The sequence below is a fragment of the Leuciscus leuciscus genome (genome assembly GCF_965113295.1).
Source record: "Leuciscus leuciscus genome assembly, chromosome: 2".
Taxonomy (NCBI): Eukaryota; Metazoa; Chordata; class Actinopteri; order Cypriniformes; family Leuciscidae; genus Leuciscus; species Leuciscus leuciscus.
This window is the reverse complement of record NC_138726.1, coordinates 34,317,514-34,338,691: the sequence shown is the minus strand read 5'-3', so window position 1 is coordinate 34,338,691 and position 21,178 is coordinate 34,317,514. Positions and strand designations below refer to the sequence as shown.

Below are 21,178 nucleotides of genomic sequence, written 5' to 3'. Positions count from 1 at the left end.
TTGGTTGCAGTGCTTCATTTTGCAGGATATATTAGGTATTTTGCAGTTTGGGTGTGTGGATAGAAGAAAGAAAGAAAGAAAGAAAGAAAGAAAGAAAGAAAGAAAGAAAGAAAGAAAGAAAGAAAGAAAGAAAGAAAATTTTCACGTGCTTTCATTTGCTTATCTGGTGATGCTCCTGTGATGGTCAAAAATTGACTAATAATTGTTTTAAAGTGTGTTAAAAGTTGTATTGTGAAAATAAGTAAAAGCACGATGCTAATATACTTTTAATATATAAGGATAGTACAGTTTTTGTTAGTATATTTGCAATGCACTATTGAAAAAGGGAATATATTTCAAGTACAATAACGTATACTTTTTTTCACTAGGGTTGATATCTCAGAAATTAGATTTTGTTTGGGCGCAGTACCAAACGTTTCCACTAGATGAAATTCGCTTCCCATTCGTTTCCAATGCGGTCATTTTTGACCGAGAACAGAACAAGTGTGTGACTGATTTTTTATTTTATTTGTCAAATTAGAAAAATTATGTTATAACAGTTAATAATTAATTAATAATTATTTTTTTTGTTTACTTTGCAATTGCCAAAACCTTTACCAAGTTTCGTACAATGAAAAAATTATTTACAAAAAAAAAAAAAAAAAATTACGAACAGTAGCCTACCAGATGGTTATGAAAATGACGCTGTTGCTAATGTGAGTGCTGACGGGACCGGAGAGAGCAGAGGGGGCACTAAATCCTTCCACTCCATTATACCCCGAGATACGTTGCCTAGGTTACACCTCCAGCTGCCACCTGAAGCGAAGCATCGCACCATCCGCCTCGCGAAAGACAATACCTCACACGTCAACACCTATTGAAAACTCTACAAAAGAGATCTCACGAAACAAAAATATACTCGGAAGAGAGTGTCAGAGCATATTAAGACACGCGCGCGCTCACGCACGCACGCGCACACACAGACCCTCCTCATTGTGAGAGAGGCGGGCTCATATGGAGGGCCGCTTTTCGGCTCTGCAGCGACTGCAGCGTCTCCCGCTGCCTGTTCTTCCTCCGCGCGCGTCTCCGCGAGCGCTGTGATGTGAATATTAATGATGCTGCGCGAATCTCCGCGCTCATTTCCATCGCTTTCACCCATCTGAGAGGTAAGAGCGCATCCGTATTTTTCCGTAGACTGCGCGGTCTACATTATTATTCAGGGTCCATTTCATCCTGTGGAAGCGCGTGTCGTGTTTTTGAGGATGCTGAGACGCTCGCTCGACGCAGTGTTGGTATCAATGAAGAGGCGAAGCGAGTCAATGAGCGAATCAGCGAGGCGTTTCAGTATGGTGCATGTAGGCTACTCCTGTTTATACGGGCTGTTTCCTTCTTTAAACAAAAAACTAGCTCACCGTTGGGATGTGTCATTCATGCTATCATAAGTAATCTAAACATTCGGTTGTCTTTGGTTGGTGAACACAATGACTGGTACTGTAGGAAATTAAGTAAATGGTCTTCATGTGTATGATGATGAAAAAATTATTAATTTTATCAGTATTTTATAGATGTAGTGGATAATTTTACAAAGCCTATTTGGTGGGTGTTGGAAGATGGGGAGGAAGCATTTGGGATCCTTAAATGGCATTCAACAAGTGTAGACTATCTCATCCCTTCTGCTGTGTGACTGATGTTCTCCAGATAGACTGCCATAACTGATGAGTGTATGGAGATATGGGGGCTGTATGCAGTCAGACTATTATATATATTTTTTTCGTTTTTTTGAGTGTTTGTTTGAATAATTCAGACTTTGGATCAATATAATGACTGTCTGTGCAGGAATTAGTATTAAAAAGGGATGTTTGCTTTTAGTCAATGCATTAAGCCGGTGAGACAGACTATATTTCATGGGGAGTGAGATTGGTCTAAATAATCCCCTGCCCGTGATTTCAGACTCTTACGTTTTCTCTCGCTCTTTCTCACAAATGATTTGTGGCCCTGTCTTTGTCGTTCATTTCTGAAATGCATACAACCAGTTAATCACATCAGCTATGCGTTTCAGAAATGGAGAGTGAGACGGAGAGGTGGGTTCTTTGGAAACCATGACAGCTTTCATTCATGGAAATCCAAAGGTGCAGCACAAATATTGGGCCCAGTCTGCAGAACAAAAACACACCGATTTAACTCATCCAGCATAAAACCTAATCCTCTCATACGAGCAAGCACAATGAAATTGAATATAGTGTAGGGATGCTATTAAGCAGGTAATCTCTCTCTCTCTCTCTCTCTCTCTCTCTCTCTCTCTCTCTCTCTCTCTCTCTTGCTGTTTTCTTTCATTAAAACTATTAGCATAGAAAAAATAATCAGTATTACCATTAGCTAATTATTTGAAAATGTTTATTTTATGGATATATATAGACTTCTAATGTATCCAAAATGAATATAAATAAGGCCATGCTAAATTGCCAACAGTTATTACCCTCCATTGTTGTTGTTAAAAGGATTGCTGACATATTAACTTTGATTTAGTTCAGAATAGTGTGTAGGATGTAAAGTCTGCCTCATTGTACAGTGCGGAGGTGTGCAATATGTCTATGTTTAGTTTATGCTGTTTATATGTGTTTGTATATGTGTTTTGGTTATAGGGTTGGCTATAGATTATGGCTTTAAAAAGCCCTATATAATGAGTTTGCATCTCATTAGGACTGTGGAAAGAGAAATGGATTTCTTATTTGTTTCGAACACAATAGGCAGGAAATGTCTATGCCAGATGGGAACTGTGTTTCTCCTTTTATTCCACTATGGATTTTGTCTGCTGCATGATCCCTTTGCGTGTCTGTATGTGTGGGTGTCAGAGTGTGTGTACCTTTGTGTGTCTGTGTGTGGAGGGGGGTGATGATTGTGGTTCTATATAAACCGTTTGCTGCTGAGTGTATTTGTTTCCATGGTTACCCCCATGCCAATGTAGATCACGTCATCACCAGACCAGACCTCTGCAGCTATTGTTTACTGATCGTAGAGAAGACTGAGTGTGTGTTCGGGTTTAAGATATGTCTCCCACAGACCTTAAGTTCTGCATTGTTTTTTAGTCCTTTTGTCTAGCCTGTCGCCTGTACTGTGTTTGATTTCTGGACATCTTGCTTGGATTAATCATATCTCCTGCTATATTTTGACCACCTGTCATTTTTCTGTGATAGACACACATGGAGGGCTATTTATTCGATACTGCTCAGTGACTCCATACTGTTGGTTGACTTGGCACGCAGTGTCTTCTGCTTGTATCGCCATCTGTAGCGCCCTGTACAGAGCTGCATGAGTAAGAATGATCATCTACTGCTATATAAATACTGCTATTTAAATTGAGATTTTTAATTCATATCTCACTAATATCTATTTCTCATTTTCCTTCTCACTACTCCTAGTTTGTTTTAGGTCCTGAGAGAGGCGTGTGTCACTGTCATGTGAGCCTAACTTTGCTTTTTTTATACAGTAAGTGCTCTTTTGTTTCTTTATGAAGTATGTCTGTTCTTTCTCTGAGAGTGAAGGGTATTTTTGATTATGCTTTGGTTTATGAAAGCAATGTGTTTGTGAGTCTTTGTGTATGTATACACACAACACTAGCATGCATATATATATAAATGGCTCTCTCAAGCCAACATATTAATAAGATATAATTTCAATAATAAGTTCATTATTGATATGTGCTATGCAGTTCAGTGAGAAAGGATTTGAGTTTGCAAAGTTTTACATTTTGTGAAAATTTAAAAGTTTTAATAGAAGTTATTAGTCTTAACAGAAATTAAGGTGAGTCAATAATAAGTTTTAAGAGTTTGACCTTAGATTTGAATTCAATATTAAGTTAAATATATGTGTATACACTACCGTTAAAAAATGTAGGATCATTAAGTAAATACTTTTATTTAGCAAGGAAGGATGCACTACATTGCTCATAGGTGTCAGTAAAGACATTTATAATATAATATGTTTTTATTTTAAATAAATGTTGTTCTTTTGAACTTTCTATTCATCAAAGTATCCTAATTTTTTTTTTTATCACTGTTTCCACATAAATAATAACCAGCACAACTGTTTTTCACCATTGATAATACTGTTTTTTTCAACTGCTTACACACAAAATCCTTACTTGTCACACAATTTCGGAAACCTGACACTCAAACACCAGAACCACACGCCAAATCTGCAAAACCATACAGCCAAAGGTCAAGTTATAGGTTTTTCAGACGGTGTAATACTGTATTCACAACAACAAATGCTTAATGTAAAAATAATAATAATAGTTTACCGTGAATTTTTCAACATCTCTCTTCCAATTACTTTCAATCTTGTACACAAATTATAGAAGCTCATGAAAGAAGAGCTTTAGGTTTTGAATTACTGTGTGTATATGATATATCCAAAATATAATATTATGGCAAAGGTGTTTGTAACGTAAGACAAATGTTTGCTTTTGAGATGTGTTTGTGATATTTTGAATGCAGTGCTTCATTTTGCAAGAGATGTGAGACATTTATTCTTGGATTTGTGTGTAAAGTTTTGAAAAAAAGAGGCAAAGTTTTGAAAATGTGTGTAAGCAGTTGAAAAACCTGTAATTTGTAGCACCACATCATCATATTAGATTGATTTCTAAAGGATCATGAGACACTAAAGACTGGAGAAATGATGCTGAAAATGTAGCTTTACCAATACAGGAATAAATTACATTTTAAAATATATTAAAATAGAAAACAGGTGTAAAAATTGTAATACAATTGAAAACTGTAAAAAAAGAAAAGAAAATAATTTAAAAAAAAATTCTATTGCAGTTGAAAATTGTAATAATATTTCATGGTATTACTGTTTTTATTGTATTTTTAATCAAATAAACACAGTCTTGGTGAGCATAAGAGACTTTTTTCAAAAACATTAAAAACATTTTACCAACCCCAAACTTTTCAATGGTCGGAAATGTATGTAGTTATCATTGACAAATGACACAGATATTGTCAAATCATTCAAGGACAAAAACATAGTTTCCATACTAAATAGTTTGTTTATGGCCCATTTAATCCTTGGTTTCATTCAGATACATGCCTTTCTCCATCTCTCCCTGTCGGACAGTTTGTTGCTGGGAACTGAATGCTGATTTAGCATGTGGCTTGAGATGATTATGCTTAGGTTTAATGAAAGACAATCTGAGAAGGGTGTGTAGTTGTGTGTATACGCACGCATGTGTGTGTTTCCTTCAACACAGCGATCTCTGCTCTTTATAGCTCATTCTCATAATTCAAGAGCATCCAGCTGCTGCATGAATAGAGTACAGGGATAAATAAATGAATGATATTCATCACAGAGGAGAGGTAAAAGAAAGTAAAAATGGATAAAGGTGAAATGGATAGAAGGAGACCGTTCGAAGGTGAGGGTCAGAGGTATGAAGAGAGAGAGGGGTAAACATTAAAGGAAGATAAAAGAGGAAAAGAATAGAGAACAGGGGAAAGAAGAAAAGAAGGGAGAAATGCAGAGAAGATAAGTAATGAGATGATGGGCAGAGGGAGATAAAGGAGTGAAAGAAAGGGGGATGGGTGTATTTGTTGCTGAAGTGACTGTTTTTCTTGTATATGCAACCTCAGTGTGTGTGTGTGTGTGTGTGTGTGTGTGTGGAGCTGGAGTATTGATCAGAGTGATCCACTCCAGCCCTGAGTGTTGACTCTGCACTAAAGGTGACACAGCATGCTCTGTCTGACTTTTGCTTGTGTGTGTGTGTATATATATACTGGCTATGTGATTATTTGCTATTTCAACCGCAAAATGAACTAGTATTTTACACATTATTTGACAAGTTAAGCATTTTTAAATTAGTATCCAATACAATATTCATGCAAAGCAGTTTTAGTGAAAACTGGACTAAATTGGTGGCTAGGTTCCATTTTTTATTTATTTATGGATCATGGATTTAACAAAATGATATGGCTTGTTTATGTTTATGTATAAGTCGAAATGTCAACTCTATCAGCGATATTGTACACCTTTAATGCTTTTGAAAACTGATAGTCTCTATCAGTGCACAGTAAATGTTTAAATATTAAACACAGTGTGTCATAAGCATTTCTCCTATGAAAAAAAGAAGAAAAAAGTGATACATTTTTTATCGGCAGTAACTCTCACATGATGTGGGAATATTTCAGTTTAAATACGGTAAGCTGAATTGAGCTCATGCCTTAACATGCTTTGAAACTTGAAAATATGATTCCTTATTTGGTCAATGGTTCTCATATAATGAATAAAAAATAAAGCAGTAGACTAACAGTAATCAAACTCAAAAATTTGATGGTGAATGTAATGTAATTAGAAACATTACTCACTGCTCCTCAAACCTTAAATATTTTCTTAATGCTGATCATTATGGATCTTGTGACAAGATTGCTACAGTGCTGTTCACACTGTAAATGGCATTAGCGTTATGTCCGCAGCACTGTCTCATTTGCATAGTCCACCTCTAAATGTGTCATTCCTCCCACAGCAATGCCATGAATTATGAGACTGAGTGTACTACTCTCTGATTACATTCAGCTGCATTCTTGCTCCTGTTTGCTCTAGATTAGATTCTATTTATTCTATTATTTATTCTATTCTGCCTCTAGTAAATATGGTTTTCTCTGTGTCTGTTTCAGTTGTTTAAAGACAGGACGTTTCAAGAGCAGCATGGCAGAAGCCCCTGTTGGAGAGGACGCACCCAAAGAGCAGGAGAGTGCCACCTCACTTACTCACGATCCCCTGCCAGGGGTCGGTGGTGCTCTGTGGGAAAGGGTATTGAAAGCTAGTGTTACAGCTGGAGCTTTCCTCCTGTTGTACACACTGTCTCAGCTCACAGTGAGTTCATGCACATGCTCTCAAATAATGAAAAAATAAATCCTTAATACACACATAACACACTTTATGCACTATGCACACCATTGACTGTCTATTGATTTTTAATCGCTGTATGTATGAGAATATTTCATTTATTCCCATGTTCTGGCTTTGTCTAAAAGTGGCAAATTTGGCTTTAGCTAAAATTAAACAGTTGATAATGATGTCGTGTAGCTGAATCATTTTTGAAACCAGGAGTGTTTTAAATTTATAATGAAGGCTTTTGTCATGTAAACGGCTATAAAACGGTTGTTGTGGTGTGCCTGTCTATCTGTGTGCTTGAATATCCTTCTGTTTGAGTGTGTTTGTGCATAAGTATAGAAAAACAGGCTGTTCCAGGGTCTGCTGTGATCGACCCTGTAGTCAATAACTGCACCACATGCCTTCCTGTCTGACAAACCAGCAAACAGCTGTGTAAGACGTATATATATAAACTACCATTTAAAAGTTTGGGGTCACTTTTTTAAAGAAATTAATACTTTTATTCAGCAAGGATGCATTAAATGACAATAAGTGACAGTAAAAACATTTATAATGTTACAAAAGATTTCTATTTCAAATAAATGCTGTTCTTTTTAACTTTATATTTTTCAAAGAATCCTGGGGGGAAAATGCTTCACAGTTTCCACAAAATATTAAGCAGCACAACTGTTTTCAACATTGACATCAGCATATTAGCAAGTAAAATCAACATTGATATCAGCATATTAGCAAGCAAATCAGTATATTGGAATGATTTCTGAAGGATCATGTGACACTGGAGACTGGAGTAATGATGCTGAAAATTCAGCTTTGCATCACAGGGATAAATTACATTTTAAAATATATTCAAATAGAAATCGGTTATTTTAAAATGTAATAATACTATTTCACAATATTACTTTAGCCTTGGTGAGCATAATAGACTTCTTTCAAAACATTTCAAACATCTTGCAGACCCCTAACTTTTAAACGGTCGTATATATTTAAAAAACAATATTCTTTTATTGATTTGACATTAAACTTACCGAAACGCAAATAACAATTTCAGACAAATTTTGTGATTCAAATAAAACATCTCAAATCTTTCTTTGCCATCCCTAGTTATGTAGGCTAGGTCCACTTTTACCTTTTGAAGGGTTTGTGTGTGTGCATGTGTAAAAATAAATGTGTTTTGATGATGTGTTCAGGGTTTGTGGGTCCTTTACATGCTGAATGGATACAGGGCTTTTCCAGCGGCACATAAAGTTTTGGATCTCCTTCAGTACCTTCTCTCCACCAGTGATGCCTATGATCAACAGGTGACGGATCTAGAACTGAAATGACTGAATAAAAAAAGATTGATGTGAAAGAATAATATTTTAAAGGAATTCACTGCTGCATGTCATTCATTTTTTGAAGTGACAAAATAACAAAAAGACATGAATGCACTTGTCTGCAGATGGAGATATGGAGGGTGGAGAGCGTGTTGCCCATCATAGCCACACTCTTCTTAGGTGTAGTCATTCTTGGCACTGGAGTGAGTATGTTTTATGTTTTTGCCTTTTGCTACTCAGAGTTTTAGTTGACAAACCTGTTTATACAATAACTTGTGCTCAAGATAAACTGTGTTGCAGCAGCTGATTTGAACCCTACATTGTTTAGCATGAACTCATTCCTTTGTGTAAAGCTTGGACTTTCCTTTTTCCCCCTTTTGCTGTCACAACAGACGCTGTTCTGCATTAGAACCCTGGTGCCTGGCAACCCATCTTGCTTCCCTGACGACCGTCGTCAGTCCATGAGCAGGCAGCCCTCCTTTACATATTCAGAATGGACAGATGCTAAACAGGAGTATTTCTACGAGCTGGATCCTGTTCCGGAGACGCCTGTGTTCGACTGCTTTATGGACATGAAGACCGAAGCTGACCCTGCCACTCTCACTGTCAAACCTGTTGGCTTGCAAGAAAGGTAATAAAACTGACTATTTTTTCTGGATGCTTCACATTTGATGTATTGTACGTCTCATAAATAATTTGTTGTTGTTTGCTGTTAGAATATTCTATGATGGCTTTGTTAGGTAAGTTTTTAATGTGACAGTGTGCTAAATATTTCAATGAGGAAAGAATAAATGCAGAAGTGGTGAGGATGGAAAGGCTAACCACTTGTGTCATAATTAAACATTAAAAAGCAATTGTTCAATTTTTAAAAGGCAATTTTAAATAAATATTTGAACAACAGATGAATTCTCACTTCATTTATGCAGAATTATATATCATAAAGTGCATAAAACAAACTCTTATAAAAAGAAAAGTAGTCAAAATAGTTTTAACTTTGAACTTTAACACTTGAAAAACTCGTAAAATCTGAAATCAGTTGTGATGTGAATGATCGCATCGCACAAACTCTGTTGTGATTTTGTGACAGGAGAGGTTCTAACGTGTCGCTGACATTGGACATGTGCACCCCTGGTAGTACAGAGCCCTATGGAGCACTGCTGTCCCCTAAAGAGCAGGGCACACAGGAATACCTGCAGAACGCATCCAACCTGCTCACCCCCGAGCAGCTGCACAAGCGCGCACTGGACGACGCTGTACTGCAGGCGGAGTTCTACGTGAGTATCATTCACAGTAACAAGCATATACACAACAAAACATTGATCGTAACGTGATGTCACTGCTCAACTTGGGATTCTGCTGGAAACAGGAGACACCCATGAACTTCGTGGACCCAAAAGAATATAATTTCCCCGGCGTGGTGAGGAAGAATCGCTACAAAACCATACTACCAAGTGCGTATAACACTCTGTACACAGTTATATGTGGAAACGTCTAATGAGGTTTGTTCTTGATATTGGCATACCTTTGTATTTGTAAGGTCTTATCTCTAAATTGCAGACACACATAGCAGAGTTTGCTTAAAAGCAAACGAGGAAGGTGATTTTCTCAGCACCTACATCAATGCTAATTATTTGAAGGTGAGTCTGTGTTAGCATCAAATTGTAAATGTTACTTTGCTGGTTGATATAGTATTTAAGTTGTTTTAATAAAATTTTATAAAATAAACAAGTTTCTGTCATTTGTTCTCAAATTTCAGCTAATAAATCCTAAATTATATTTAAGAAAAGACAATTATGGAGTAAGCTTTTATGACATATATTATGAGATCACAAACTACCAAAAGTTTTGTGTGTTTTTTCTCAAAATAGCCATTTAAAGTTGTTTGAATTTACATCTTTGTTTTTATCGTATGCTGTTTTAGGGCTATGGTGAGAAAGAAAAGGCTTACATTGCCACACAGGGTCCCACTGTAAACACAGTGGGGGATTTCTGGAGGATGGTTTGGCAGGAGCACTGTCCCATTATCGTCATGATCACCAATATTGAAGAAAAAAATGAGGTCTGGCTATATACACACATATACCATATGCACACTATGCTCACATGATTGGGATGAATCAGTCTTTCATGCTGAGTGGTTAAAAATCCTAGATTATTCAGATGGATTTCCTCCTTAATTATCAGGGTTTTGTAAACTTGAATCAACACTAAATTGCTCTTCTTGTCCAACCTCTGGTGCTGTCACTATTTAATACTGAGCAATAACTCGGGATGAAACCACATTCCTAAATGTTCACTTTGTAAATTTGTAGCTTAAGCCATTTTGCAGTAGTCAAAAAGTTAATAAAGGCGCCTGTTTCAGGTGATGTTGACTCTTTACTTGCCTAGAAATATTTCAGTGGATTAGGTGAATTTCAATGAGTCATCAGGAATCGTGAATGGATTTTTGTCTGAATGGGTTAAAATGAACTGTGCTGGATTTTTTTATATAAATTAAGTAAACATATTTGTCTGTCTGACCCACAGAAATGCACAGAATACTGGCCAGAGGACAGTGTCGTCTGTGAGGGTATCGAGATCACTGTCAAACAGGTCATCCAGGCAGATGACTACAGTCTAAGGATTTTCACTGTGAAGGTCTGTTTGGTGTTTGAGTGTGTTTTGGTAAAAATAACTGACTTGCATTTATATTCATTTATAAGTGAACTAATGATTGATGGACTTTTAATGTATTAACCGACTTAATTAACAGTTACATTTGTACCAAAACGTTGAGAGAAATTTTATATTTTCTTATTATTACTTTTATTAAAGAAATCTGGCACACTGATACCAACTGAAGGGATAGCATTTTGAGACAAATTGCGACTAAACAAAGTTAACAATAGCAAAGTATAGGAAAGTATCAGGAAGTATTAAGTATATCTTAGTAATGTTTTGGTCTATTAACAAAATGTAGCATGTCATTGTCACGTTACTGAGCAGTTTGGTGACAAGTGCCCCTATTATGGTTTTCATGCATTGTGTAATATAACTGTTTGTGAATGTAAACAGTTGTTCTGCAAAGTTGTAAAGTCGAATAAAGTTAAATAAGTTAAATAAAGTCATTGTCTCCCAAAAGAAAGAATTGACTCTGAACCGACAATACGAGTAGTTTTTCATTCGAATCCTACTGCTTCACGGTTCTACATCTAGAAGATACATCTGCATAATGCCCGCCTTTGTTGTACGTTGTCCGCCCGCGAACAACTTGACCAGCCCACAACACGTCATTTTACTGACGACCACTTCTCAAATCTCTGAGTTTAACGCGGGATTCGCAAAACGCTTGCTCTTGAAATATGGGTCAGTACCCAGTTCATTTGAACCAGCTTGCTCCTCAGAATCACAACCTGTAAGTATGAATAATTATTGATGTATATATTTTCCGGCTAAATATATATTGTGTAAGTTTCCGGCTAACTGGCTAACTCACGTTATTACTGTCTTACTGAAATACTTCTGCTAATCAGTTGTGGGCCACTATTACCTAAAACTGTGTCTATTAATGCAGATTGTCTGTCGTTCTTACTACTTTGAGTAATGTTAAAGGATGGAACAAGATTTGTTTTGCAAACTTTATTCTTACAGTCATTCAAGTTAGTGCTTGGCTAACGTATGCACTGTTATTGATACAGTTCCTGCATGTGCACCGCAATAAATTAGAAATATACACACACACATGGGTTTGTTGATGGACATACACTTGTTAATGCTGATAGTGAGGAATTACAGTTGCAACATCTCATAATGTACCTCAAACTGAGTAGCGTTTCACTGAGAAACATCCTGCTCAAGTCGTCCTTGTGATGAGTGTTCGGGTTGAATAAGTTCTTCCAATGTTTTATCATCAAACTTGTGCTCAGACTGATTTGGTCAAATCAACGTCATTGTTATTGTCATTACAGTGTTTACATCATGGAATCATGGAACAATGTGGTGATGTGCAATGTATATTATGAGAAAATTAAAGTGCTTTTTGACCTTCGATGCATGTAAGCCTGTTGTAGGAGACCTCGAAAACAAAATTAGTAAACTTTAAAATAGCATAATAGGGGCACTTTCAATTATTTCAAAACCCATGAAAATGAGACACATTACTGTATCATTTTGCATCCTCTTTTCAAGTAGAATTGCACAAACCTTGAGAAATGCAGATTAATTATTGTTTAAAACCCATCACTTTTTTAAAGAATTAGTCATTTAAAAGTCAATTATAATATAACTAATATAATGTAATTAATAAAGACTTGTCCCATATTTACTGAAAAGTCTAACCTCCTAAAGGTTTGCATGAAAGTGGAGTAGAAAGATAATAGGGACAGAAAGTGAGAAGTCCAGGGGCCAGTTGCATAAACATAGCCATTATGTTAAGACTGTGTCTTAAGAACTAGTATGATCAACTAGAAGTTAGTTAGGGGTAATCAGTCTTACTGTTCGGTGTCAAATTAGACCAATCTACGTTTTTATGTTACTGACTTTAAAAAGTTATTAACAGTTTTAAAGAATAAAATTGGATGACTAACTTGTAAGACTAGTCTTAACAGTTTATGCAACTGGCCACAGGTTGAGCGCAATATTTTTCTGCTTCTAGGTGTGTTTTTTGCTGTTTCCTCTGGAGGCATTGCTGTCATGGCAACAAATATTCTTAGCAATGCAGTGTTTCACATAATTGAAGGAAATGTATTTAATCACAAAATCTGAGTATATGATATCTTAAAGAGATAAATCAAAGAATGTGTTTGTGTTAGTATATGGGCAACATATGAAGCAGCTCTTTATTGCATGTGCAGCTTGTAAACAAGCAACACACTCTGTACTGTAGGTAAAGACAGTTAATTTTCTATTTATCTAAAACAGTATCAAAAAGAGTATCAAAATAAAGGCCAATTCACAACGTACTGACAGACGGCAACAGACACTTGATTTTGTCGGATCGCTGTTAGCCCTGTCAAAGTCTGTCAGAGCTTGTTTTCACCTTTTGAACATGCTAAATAGGAATTATGCCAGGTTTATACTACACGATATCAGCCCGATTTGGGCACAATGCATTTGACGTGGTGATTCCTGGGCTGCAAGAATCAATCTTTTCATCCTGTATAGTGTGTCATATTAGGTGATAACCGACACTGCATCTGTGATGCTTCACGGCGTCATGACAAGAATTTAGGAGTCAAAATCGCATAATCTGAAACAGTGACTACCCAGCATTAGAATGTCTGAGAAGTGATGTGCTATAATATGGTTACTGCCGCCGTTGGTCAGCGTCGGTGTGAAATGGCCTTAAGGGGACACTTTTGTAATTGGGCTGTGCCCCAGAACTGATTAAAAGGCTAGAAACGCACATACATGTGTGTTAATGAACCTCAAATGTGCAATGTGAATGTTTGTGTGTGTAGAGTGAGGGTGAGGAGCGCACTCTCAGACAGTACTGGTACACATCCTGGCCAGATCAAAAAACTCCAGACAAGGCCCCGCCTCTCCTGGAGTTGGTTCAGGAAGTGGAGGAAGCGAGGAAACAGGCTCCATCCAACAGTGGCCCTGTCATTGTCCATTGCAGGTAACACACGCACACAAACACACACATACATATAATTTAATTTAGAATATATATATATATGTATATATATTAGGTATGTGCGCATCAACAAATTTTAAATGGAAGTTTTGTAACCAACTAGTCTGTAAGTAAGAAACCCTCTAAAGACTTGTGTATACAGTATATGATCCATTTGAGCACTTAATCTATTAATCAAACAGTCAAATCCTAATAAATGCTGCACACTTGGCAAATAAAGCTTATTCTGATTCTGATGCTCAGTTATTTTTTTGGAGTTGAAGTGAATATGTGATGGGCATTTGCTTGCTTCGGCTATCACACCGACCTACGTGCATGTCCTGAATATGGTTATTCATGGCTCTAGTGGAATTATGCCAGTTAGAAATGGCACAGCTTACATAAAATGTTTCTGTTTTATTTCATTTGTCTTTTGACTGGTCATCTCTGTGCTCTCAGTGACTGACACATTTTTTTAAACACCATTTTCTCTACTTTCAGTGCAGGGATTGGACGCACTGGCTGTTTCATTGCTACCTCCATCTTGTGCCAGCAGCTAAGCAATGAAGGGGTGGTTGACATCCTGAAGACCACTAGCCAGCTACGCTTGGACAGGTAAAATATATTCACTGTATGTTCTATTAAACATGAATGTCAGTTTGAGTACTGAGACTGACAGCAGCAGAATAAAGATTGGTTATTTGGCCTCAGTGGTATCCAGGCCACCCTAAAGTCATAGATATGGGACCCTATTTTAACGATCTGAAACGCAAGTATCAAGCGCGAAACGCAAGTAACTTTGTGGGCGGATCTTGGGCGCTGTTGCTATTATACCAGCGGGATAAATGACTCTTGCGCCCGACGCAAATCTAAAATGGGTTGGTCTGAAGTAGCTACATTATTCATAGGTGTGGTTTGGGCGTAACGTGAAATAAACCAATCAGAGCGACATCTCACATTCCCTTTAATAGCAGGCGCGCTTGTTCCATGGCGGATTGCTATTATAACGGCGGATTTGCCAGGCGCACGCCAGGAGCGGTTCACAGCCAAGGAGACCGACGTTCTCGTCACGCCCGTAAAAGACAGAGAAGTGACATTGTATGGGGATGGGAGAAACCCACCCAAATAAGCTTCGGTTAAACAGGCGTATAAAAATTTGGGTAAATGTGTAAGCTAGATTTATGCCTATTTTTTCACATCTTCATGGACACAACAATGATTTCCCTCGTGTGTTAAAATTTTTTCTTGTAATAATGTATGGTTTTCTAAAAATGAGAACTGCTGCTTCTGTGTAGATGAGAGAATCAAAGTGTATGCACGTTGTGCACACGCTACATTGATTATGGCCAAGCATGCACCCTTAAAATAGCCTATGAATAACATGCGCAACGCATGGAATTGTTTTCTAAACCTGCAAAATAGCATCAGGGAACGTTTGCGCCGGAACACGCCTCCTCTTTGCGCTGAACCGCCCCTGGGAGCGCAAGTGTATTTCCTAATTTACCGACGTGCGTCTGTGGAGGGAAAAGTCCGCTGTGCGCTGGTGCAAAATAGGAATGATACATGCGTCGCTGTACAAAGTCAATTGCGCTGGTGCAAGATAGGGCCCATGGAGTTATAATAGTCTCTTGTTAAGTGCTATAAAAGTGGACTGCTAGATGCTATTCTGTGGATGACGTATATTAACAGTTGGTCTCCTGCTGTTGTTGATGTTGTTGTTGTGTGTTTAGAGGTGGGATGATCCAGACAGCGGAGCAGTATCAGTTTGTTCATCATGTACTCAGTCTGTATGAAAGACAGCTTCGAAAGACCTCAGAAGAGTAAAGCCTCCATGAGCGCACAACCTTCACATCACTCCTCAGAGCAGTTGACCTTCATCCGAACACATGGGGCAGGGACTGACCCTCAGTTCCTCAAGTCTCATGTATTCAAACACAACAGAAGTTTAGGTTGAACCGTCCTTTTAGAAGCAGACCCAATATTACATTTTAGCCGACCTAAATTCAACATCACGACACCAATCAGTTATTAAATTTACTTTTTTCTTTATTCTTTACCATAACAGTAACACAACAAACATAAAAGGATCATATATATCATAACACAAGTGCTGCCCTCATAATAACGTTCAGCAGGCCATCAGTGCTCGAATATGACAAAGTTTATATGCGTGTGTACTTCATATGTGGTGGGATGAACACAATAACAAGCTGACACCAAGGCCTCCATTTATGATGTACACTTAGCATTAGGTTTAGGGACCTCTTCAATTTCCGAGCCTACAAATACAGCAATTTTCCTTTTACTGCTAAGACATTTTTACAGGATTTATAACTCAATGTTACAATGAGATTTGTTGTAAAGTGTGTACATATAGGGGTCTCACATGTTGAAAGATCAACCTCTTGGCAATCTGAAGTGTCAGTATATATGAGTGTGTGTGTGTGTGTGTGTGTGTGTGTGTGTGTGTGTGTGTGTGTGTGTGTGTGTGTGTGTGTGTGTGTGTGTGTGTGTGTGTGTGTGTGTGTGTGTGTGTGTGTGTGTGTGTGTGTGTGTGTGTGTGTGTGTGTGTGTGTGTGTGTGTGTGTGTGTGTGTGTGTGTGTGTGTGTGTGTGTGTGTGTGTGTGTGTGTTGCAGAAACAGAAGAAGAGAGAGAGAGATAATGTTTACTATGTGTTACGATGATTATCAGACTTTAACTCCGGATGTGTGGTTGGTCTCTAGAAGAGGTTAGCCTAATACATTTAATACAAAATGGCCTTAATATGTGTCTTTCTGTTCGTACTGGGGTCCATATGGTTGTTTGTAGATGTTGTCGGGCAGATCTAAACGCAGCGTGGCGTTACAGCCTGTCGTAGTCTCATTCAGTGAGAGAGGCTGATCTCCGTACAGAATGATGTACATTTTCCCTCAGCATACCTTTGCCTTCTCGGTTTGCGTGTTGTTGGACGCTATATAATGCGAAATGGTTTAGTTGGACTCTTCAAAGCATTGATGCTGCACCTCAAGGTTTTATGTATCAAAATGCCGAAACACTGTATCCAACTAATGTTAAATTTGTAAATCACAGCTTGTATCAATAGCAGAAATCATGACAATGGGACATATATAGTTGTGAAGTTTTTTGCTAATTTCTATTTATTTTATTAGCTTGTTTTACTCTGGTTACATTTAACATTGTTTATATGTGGGTCTGCATATCTGATTAGTTAAGATGTATAATCAGTATTTGCCCGAATTGGCAGCTCGTACAGCTTTGCTGAGACTTGCAGTTTGCATGAGCAAGTACATTTGAACTTCTTTTTAATTATGAGAAAGGAAATGTTTAAGTTACAAGCAGACATCTGTGTGTGATTATGTGCAAAAGCTTCTGATACGGCAGAGTCTCTCTCTCTCTGCTGTTGGAATAAGCATCTTCAATCAATGATCTCATGTGATCCAGCTGGAAGTACCAATGCAAGTTCTCCTCTGAATTTCTTTAGACAGTACTGCTACCACCCTAATTGTCTCCAGTTGTTCTCGATTCAGTCATATGTCCCTCAAAACGATGTTTCCTTCCAGGCAGCTTTGAGCTGAAATTAGGAAGTTTACAGAAGCTTGAAAACACCACCTTGTTACACAAGAGATTGTACTGTGTTTTTATTTATTTTTTCGGGGGTTTTTTTATATATAAGTGTTGTTAGTTGAAAGCCTCATGATGATAGTTTGCAAGAAATGAGAATAACTTTCATTCACATGCTTTAATTGCTGCTGTATAGTCTTTTTATTATTGCATAACTGCTTTCGTGTTTTAGTTGGTACTAAGTGAATTTTATTATTTGTTTTTAATGAACTGACATATTCGTCATATTTATTGAAAGAGTTTTGTCTCTATGTTTTTGTGCTGTTATTACACTGCCAAAGACTGTAGTGATTGGTCCATATCGCAAAACCTGAACAATCCTAATTCTATATTTACTTTGAAACTCTAAACCAGTTTTAACACCAACATGTGAAATTGTGTATATGTATGAAACCAGAATTTATATATTTTTAACCAGTTTTAAAGGGAAGAATCTAAATTTCCACAGTAAAACCTGTTCTCTCACTTACCCAGCCTTTCTTTTTTTAGTTTAAGTTTATCTTCTTTTACATTAATTAATAATTAATTAATTAAAGTAAATTGGAAATGCATGATTTGCAAAAGATTTCATCTTTATTATTTTTTAGATTTAAATTTAGATTTAGTTTTGTGGATTTTATCTTTGTTTTTTATATTATATATTATCATTTAAAATTTGGGGGTTGGAACATTTTTTTAATGTTTTTGAAAGAAGTCTAATGCTCACCGAGCTAGGCTGCATTTATTTGATCAAAAATACAGTAAAAACAGTAATATTGTGAAATAATATTGCAATTTAACAGTTTTCTATTTTAATATGTTTTTTTTTTAAAAGAGTAATTTATTCCTGTGATTTTCAGCATCATTACTCTAATCTTCAGTGTCACATGATCCTTCAGAAATCATTCTAATATGATGGTTTGGTGCTCAAGACACATGTATTATCAATGTTGAAAACAGTTGTGCTGTTTAATATTTTGTGGAAACCATGATACATATTTTTTTCAAGATTCTTTAATCATTATAAAGAACTGAGCATGTGAGGTGCAAGTGAGTGAGAAAACAGGTTTTTAATTATCTATTTACTCGTTTAGAGGAATGTAAATGCAGGCTCTATCTACAGCATTTGTCCATTTTCAAAAGTATAAATCACTGAAAACAGAAAGAAAAACCATAAAATCAGTTTTGTGTAAATCATGGACTATAGTGTAACAAAATCGTTTACTGACAATCTTTCAGTGACTGGTACAACCTGTAAACTCATTAACTTTCAATTGTCACGTGTAATGGAGCAAACTCCACTCTTGGCATAAACAAAACTTCATCCACCTAGAAAAGTATTTTCTGTGGTAATCACTATAATGGCACAAATGCTGTGGACAGCACATAAGTGTATTCAAACCAGGACATTTCTTAGAGGAATCATTTTTAAAATGTTGAACCAAATGTGTGTCTGTTACAAGCTGTTTGTCATCCTGATGGCCATTTACTGGTTTTGTACATTGTTTGAACCTTTCCAAAGTCATCAAACTTGTCATTTTCAGGACTATACTGTTTTAGGATGGTTGTTATTCAGTGAGTTTACCCACAGGAAATCCTATTTAAAAAAAAAACAGTTGTTGGATGATTGTAAAGGAGGCCGTTAGTAGCCTTAATCACCAGTGATCACACAAATAAATCCTGTTTTCATTGGGTGTACCAATTTATTATTCTGATGCATGCAACAAATGTGATCAGGGTAAAATAGTGTGATTTCATGTTAGCTGAATAATCTTTTGAATCATAATGTTATAGTTCAGACTGAGAGAAGGGCCAATATTGCAGTTTAGAGGAGTCCTATCCCTCCTCCAACTCACTGCCCACTCACTCTCAGTCGGACCCCACTTCCTGAACACTCCATCTGTCAGACCTGTCTGTGTTGCCAGAGAAGAGTAACAGACACACAGGCACCAGCAAATGAGGATATCATTATATCATACACACAAATTAGATCCTGGGCCAAACTAGCTTGGATTATATCCATGTAACCGTGATTTTAATATATTTAAAAGCGAGTGTACTGTTTTATGTTTAAATGGATATTAATTTAATCATAATGAATGACTCACTACCAGCATAGTATGTCTTTATGCACTAATGTACAAAGCTAAAACAAGCACAAAGATGAAATACTGATTTTTGAATGTGAATGCAGAGGCCTGTGCCTCGGCTGTCTTAATTGCTCAAATATTTCAACGCCACCTGAGTATTTGACCTTTTGCTTCTTCATCTCACTCAAATATTTTCAAGATTTGTTTTCAAGAAACCATGCGTTGATCAGTGTTTTGATATTTTATTCTTATTTATTGTCCTGTGATTTTGGTTGAAATGTTTGGCACAGACCAATCTAAAAAGAAGAAGAACTGTTTTGGTTTCATTTTAATACTGTTCTATAGTGAAATAGATGTGGTTTGAAAAATACAATTTGCCTCATTGCTTTTGTATTGTTCCTCTGCTGTTGAAATCCAAATAGAATGTAACATGACTACGTTTACAATATCATGGCTTGTATTATTGGTATAAGCTTTAATTTTGAAATAAAAAATATTCTTCTGTTAATCAGGACTATGGGGTGATTGGACTTTGATTGCCATCTATGGAACCAGGTTGTACCATGGGTTTTGCTCCGTGATCATCTCAAACAAATATAATATTTAGTATTGACCAAAAGAAAGGACGAGTTGTGATTTGGGTGACTACAGTATGCTTGGAATAGCTTGTGTAAATAGTGAAGTGACGTGTATAGCACAGTATGGTGTCTCATACTTGGAATTTGTGCTCTACATTTCACCCATCCAAGTGCACACACACCATGAACACACACCTGGAGCAGCGGGCAGCTTTTTTTTCTTTTCTTTTTTTTCCGTGGCACCTGGGATAGGTTGTGGGTATTAAGAGAGTGCTGTTCATTCACTCACCCACCTACATTTCCTGCTGGTACCTTCGGTTTTCATTATATATTTTGTTGAATGTGTAGTAAAATGTGCATGATAAAACCCAAAAAGTTTTCGGTTGTTAACACATTCTGGGTTTATATATTTTTTATTTATTTTTTGGGGGGGGGTTGGTTTTTTGAGTTGACAATAAGGGAATACAGAGTCATAAAAAAAAAAAAACATTTGAATCTATTAAAAAAGAAAACGAAATTGTAGCTTTTTCATCTAATATCAAAATAGATCACTCAATTCAGGTTTGAAGGATGGCGTATATCATTTTTTTTAAAGAACCAGATTCCCCCCCTGCCTTAGTGCCTTCTAGCTATTTGGCCCTAGACCAAACAGAGGCCCCTTTGCCATTTTCCACGTAAAAAGAGTTTACGTATTTTTTGCTTAACAAGTAAATATTTTCTTTATCTGTTTCATTTGGAGAGGTCAGACATGCAATACGATAAAAAAAAAAAAAATTCATAATGTTTCATAATTGCTTTTATATTGAATGATCTTTAGCCTACTGGATTTTACAGAGAATTTATGGCACTGGTATTTAAATAATTCCCAATTTAAATTCTGAGAAATTAGTATTTGTTTTAAAAGGATCAATTATGCCTTTTATGCCCAAACAATAATCAGTGTTCTGTAACAGAGAGGTTTTTAATTTCCAATACCCTAGCTTCTTTATTAAAGGGATACCCAGCTAACACAAATACGTGACTGCTACGTAACTGCAACGTAATCTGGTGACCAAACTTTCGTCGTGGCGACGTAAAGTTACGTCGTGGCAACCGGAAAAGTGAAATTCCTGGATTCGTTGCCAACTTTGTAACGT

At 36.8% G+C, this 21,178-nt stretch overlaps 1 protein-coding gene across 4 annotated transcripts in view; it reads left to right on the top strand.

Annotated features, from left to right (window-relative positions):
* The first annotated feature begins 738 nt into the window (after nucleotides 1-738).
* Nucleotides 739-21,178, top strand: part of ptpn5 (protein tyrosine phosphatase non-receptor type 5) — a 39,278-nt gene continuing 18,838 nt past the window's right edge. The window contains exons 1-15 of one of the 4 annotated variants that reach the window (XM_082162175.1): nucleotides 746-1,145; nucleotides 3,174-3,292; nucleotides 3,399-3,465; nucleotides 6,645-6,843; nucleotides 8,052-8,162; nucleotides 8,303-8,380; nucleotides 8,570-8,808; nucleotides 9,265-9,451; nucleotides 9,544-9,628; nucleotides 9,735-9,814; nucleotides 10,099-10,236; nucleotides 10,704-10,814; nucleotides 13,616-13,776; nucleotides 14,275-14,388; nucleotides 15,504-20,366. In XM_082162175.1, coding sequence (XP_082018301.1) covers nucleotides 6,676-6,843; nucleotides 8,052-8,162; nucleotides 8,303-8,380; nucleotides 8,570-8,808; nucleotides 9,265-9,451; nucleotides 9,544-9,628; nucleotides 9,735-9,814; nucleotides 10,099-10,236; nucleotides 10,704-10,814; nucleotides 13,616-13,776; nucleotides 14,275-14,388; nucleotides 15,504-15,597 — 1,566 coding nt within the window. In that variant the 5' untranslated portion in view covers nucleotides 746-1,145; nucleotides 3,174-3,292; nucleotides 3,399-3,465; nucleotides 6,645-6,675 and the 3' untranslated portion in view covers nucleotides 15,598-20,366. Of the gene's footprint in view, nucleotides 1,146-1,232; nucleotides 1,468-3,173; nucleotides 3,293-3,398; nucleotides 3,466-6,644; nucleotides 6,844-8,051; nucleotides 8,163-8,302; nucleotides 8,381-8,569; nucleotides 8,809-9,264; nucleotides 9,452-9,543; nucleotides 9,629-9,734; nucleotides 9,815-10,098; nucleotides 10,237-10,703; nucleotides 12,783-13,615; nucleotides 13,777-14,274; nucleotides 14,389-15,503; nucleotides 20,368-21,178 lie in introns of those variants that run through there. The other 3 variants (XM_082162176.1, XM_082162177.1, XR_014203790.1) reach the window with 3 other exon arrangements.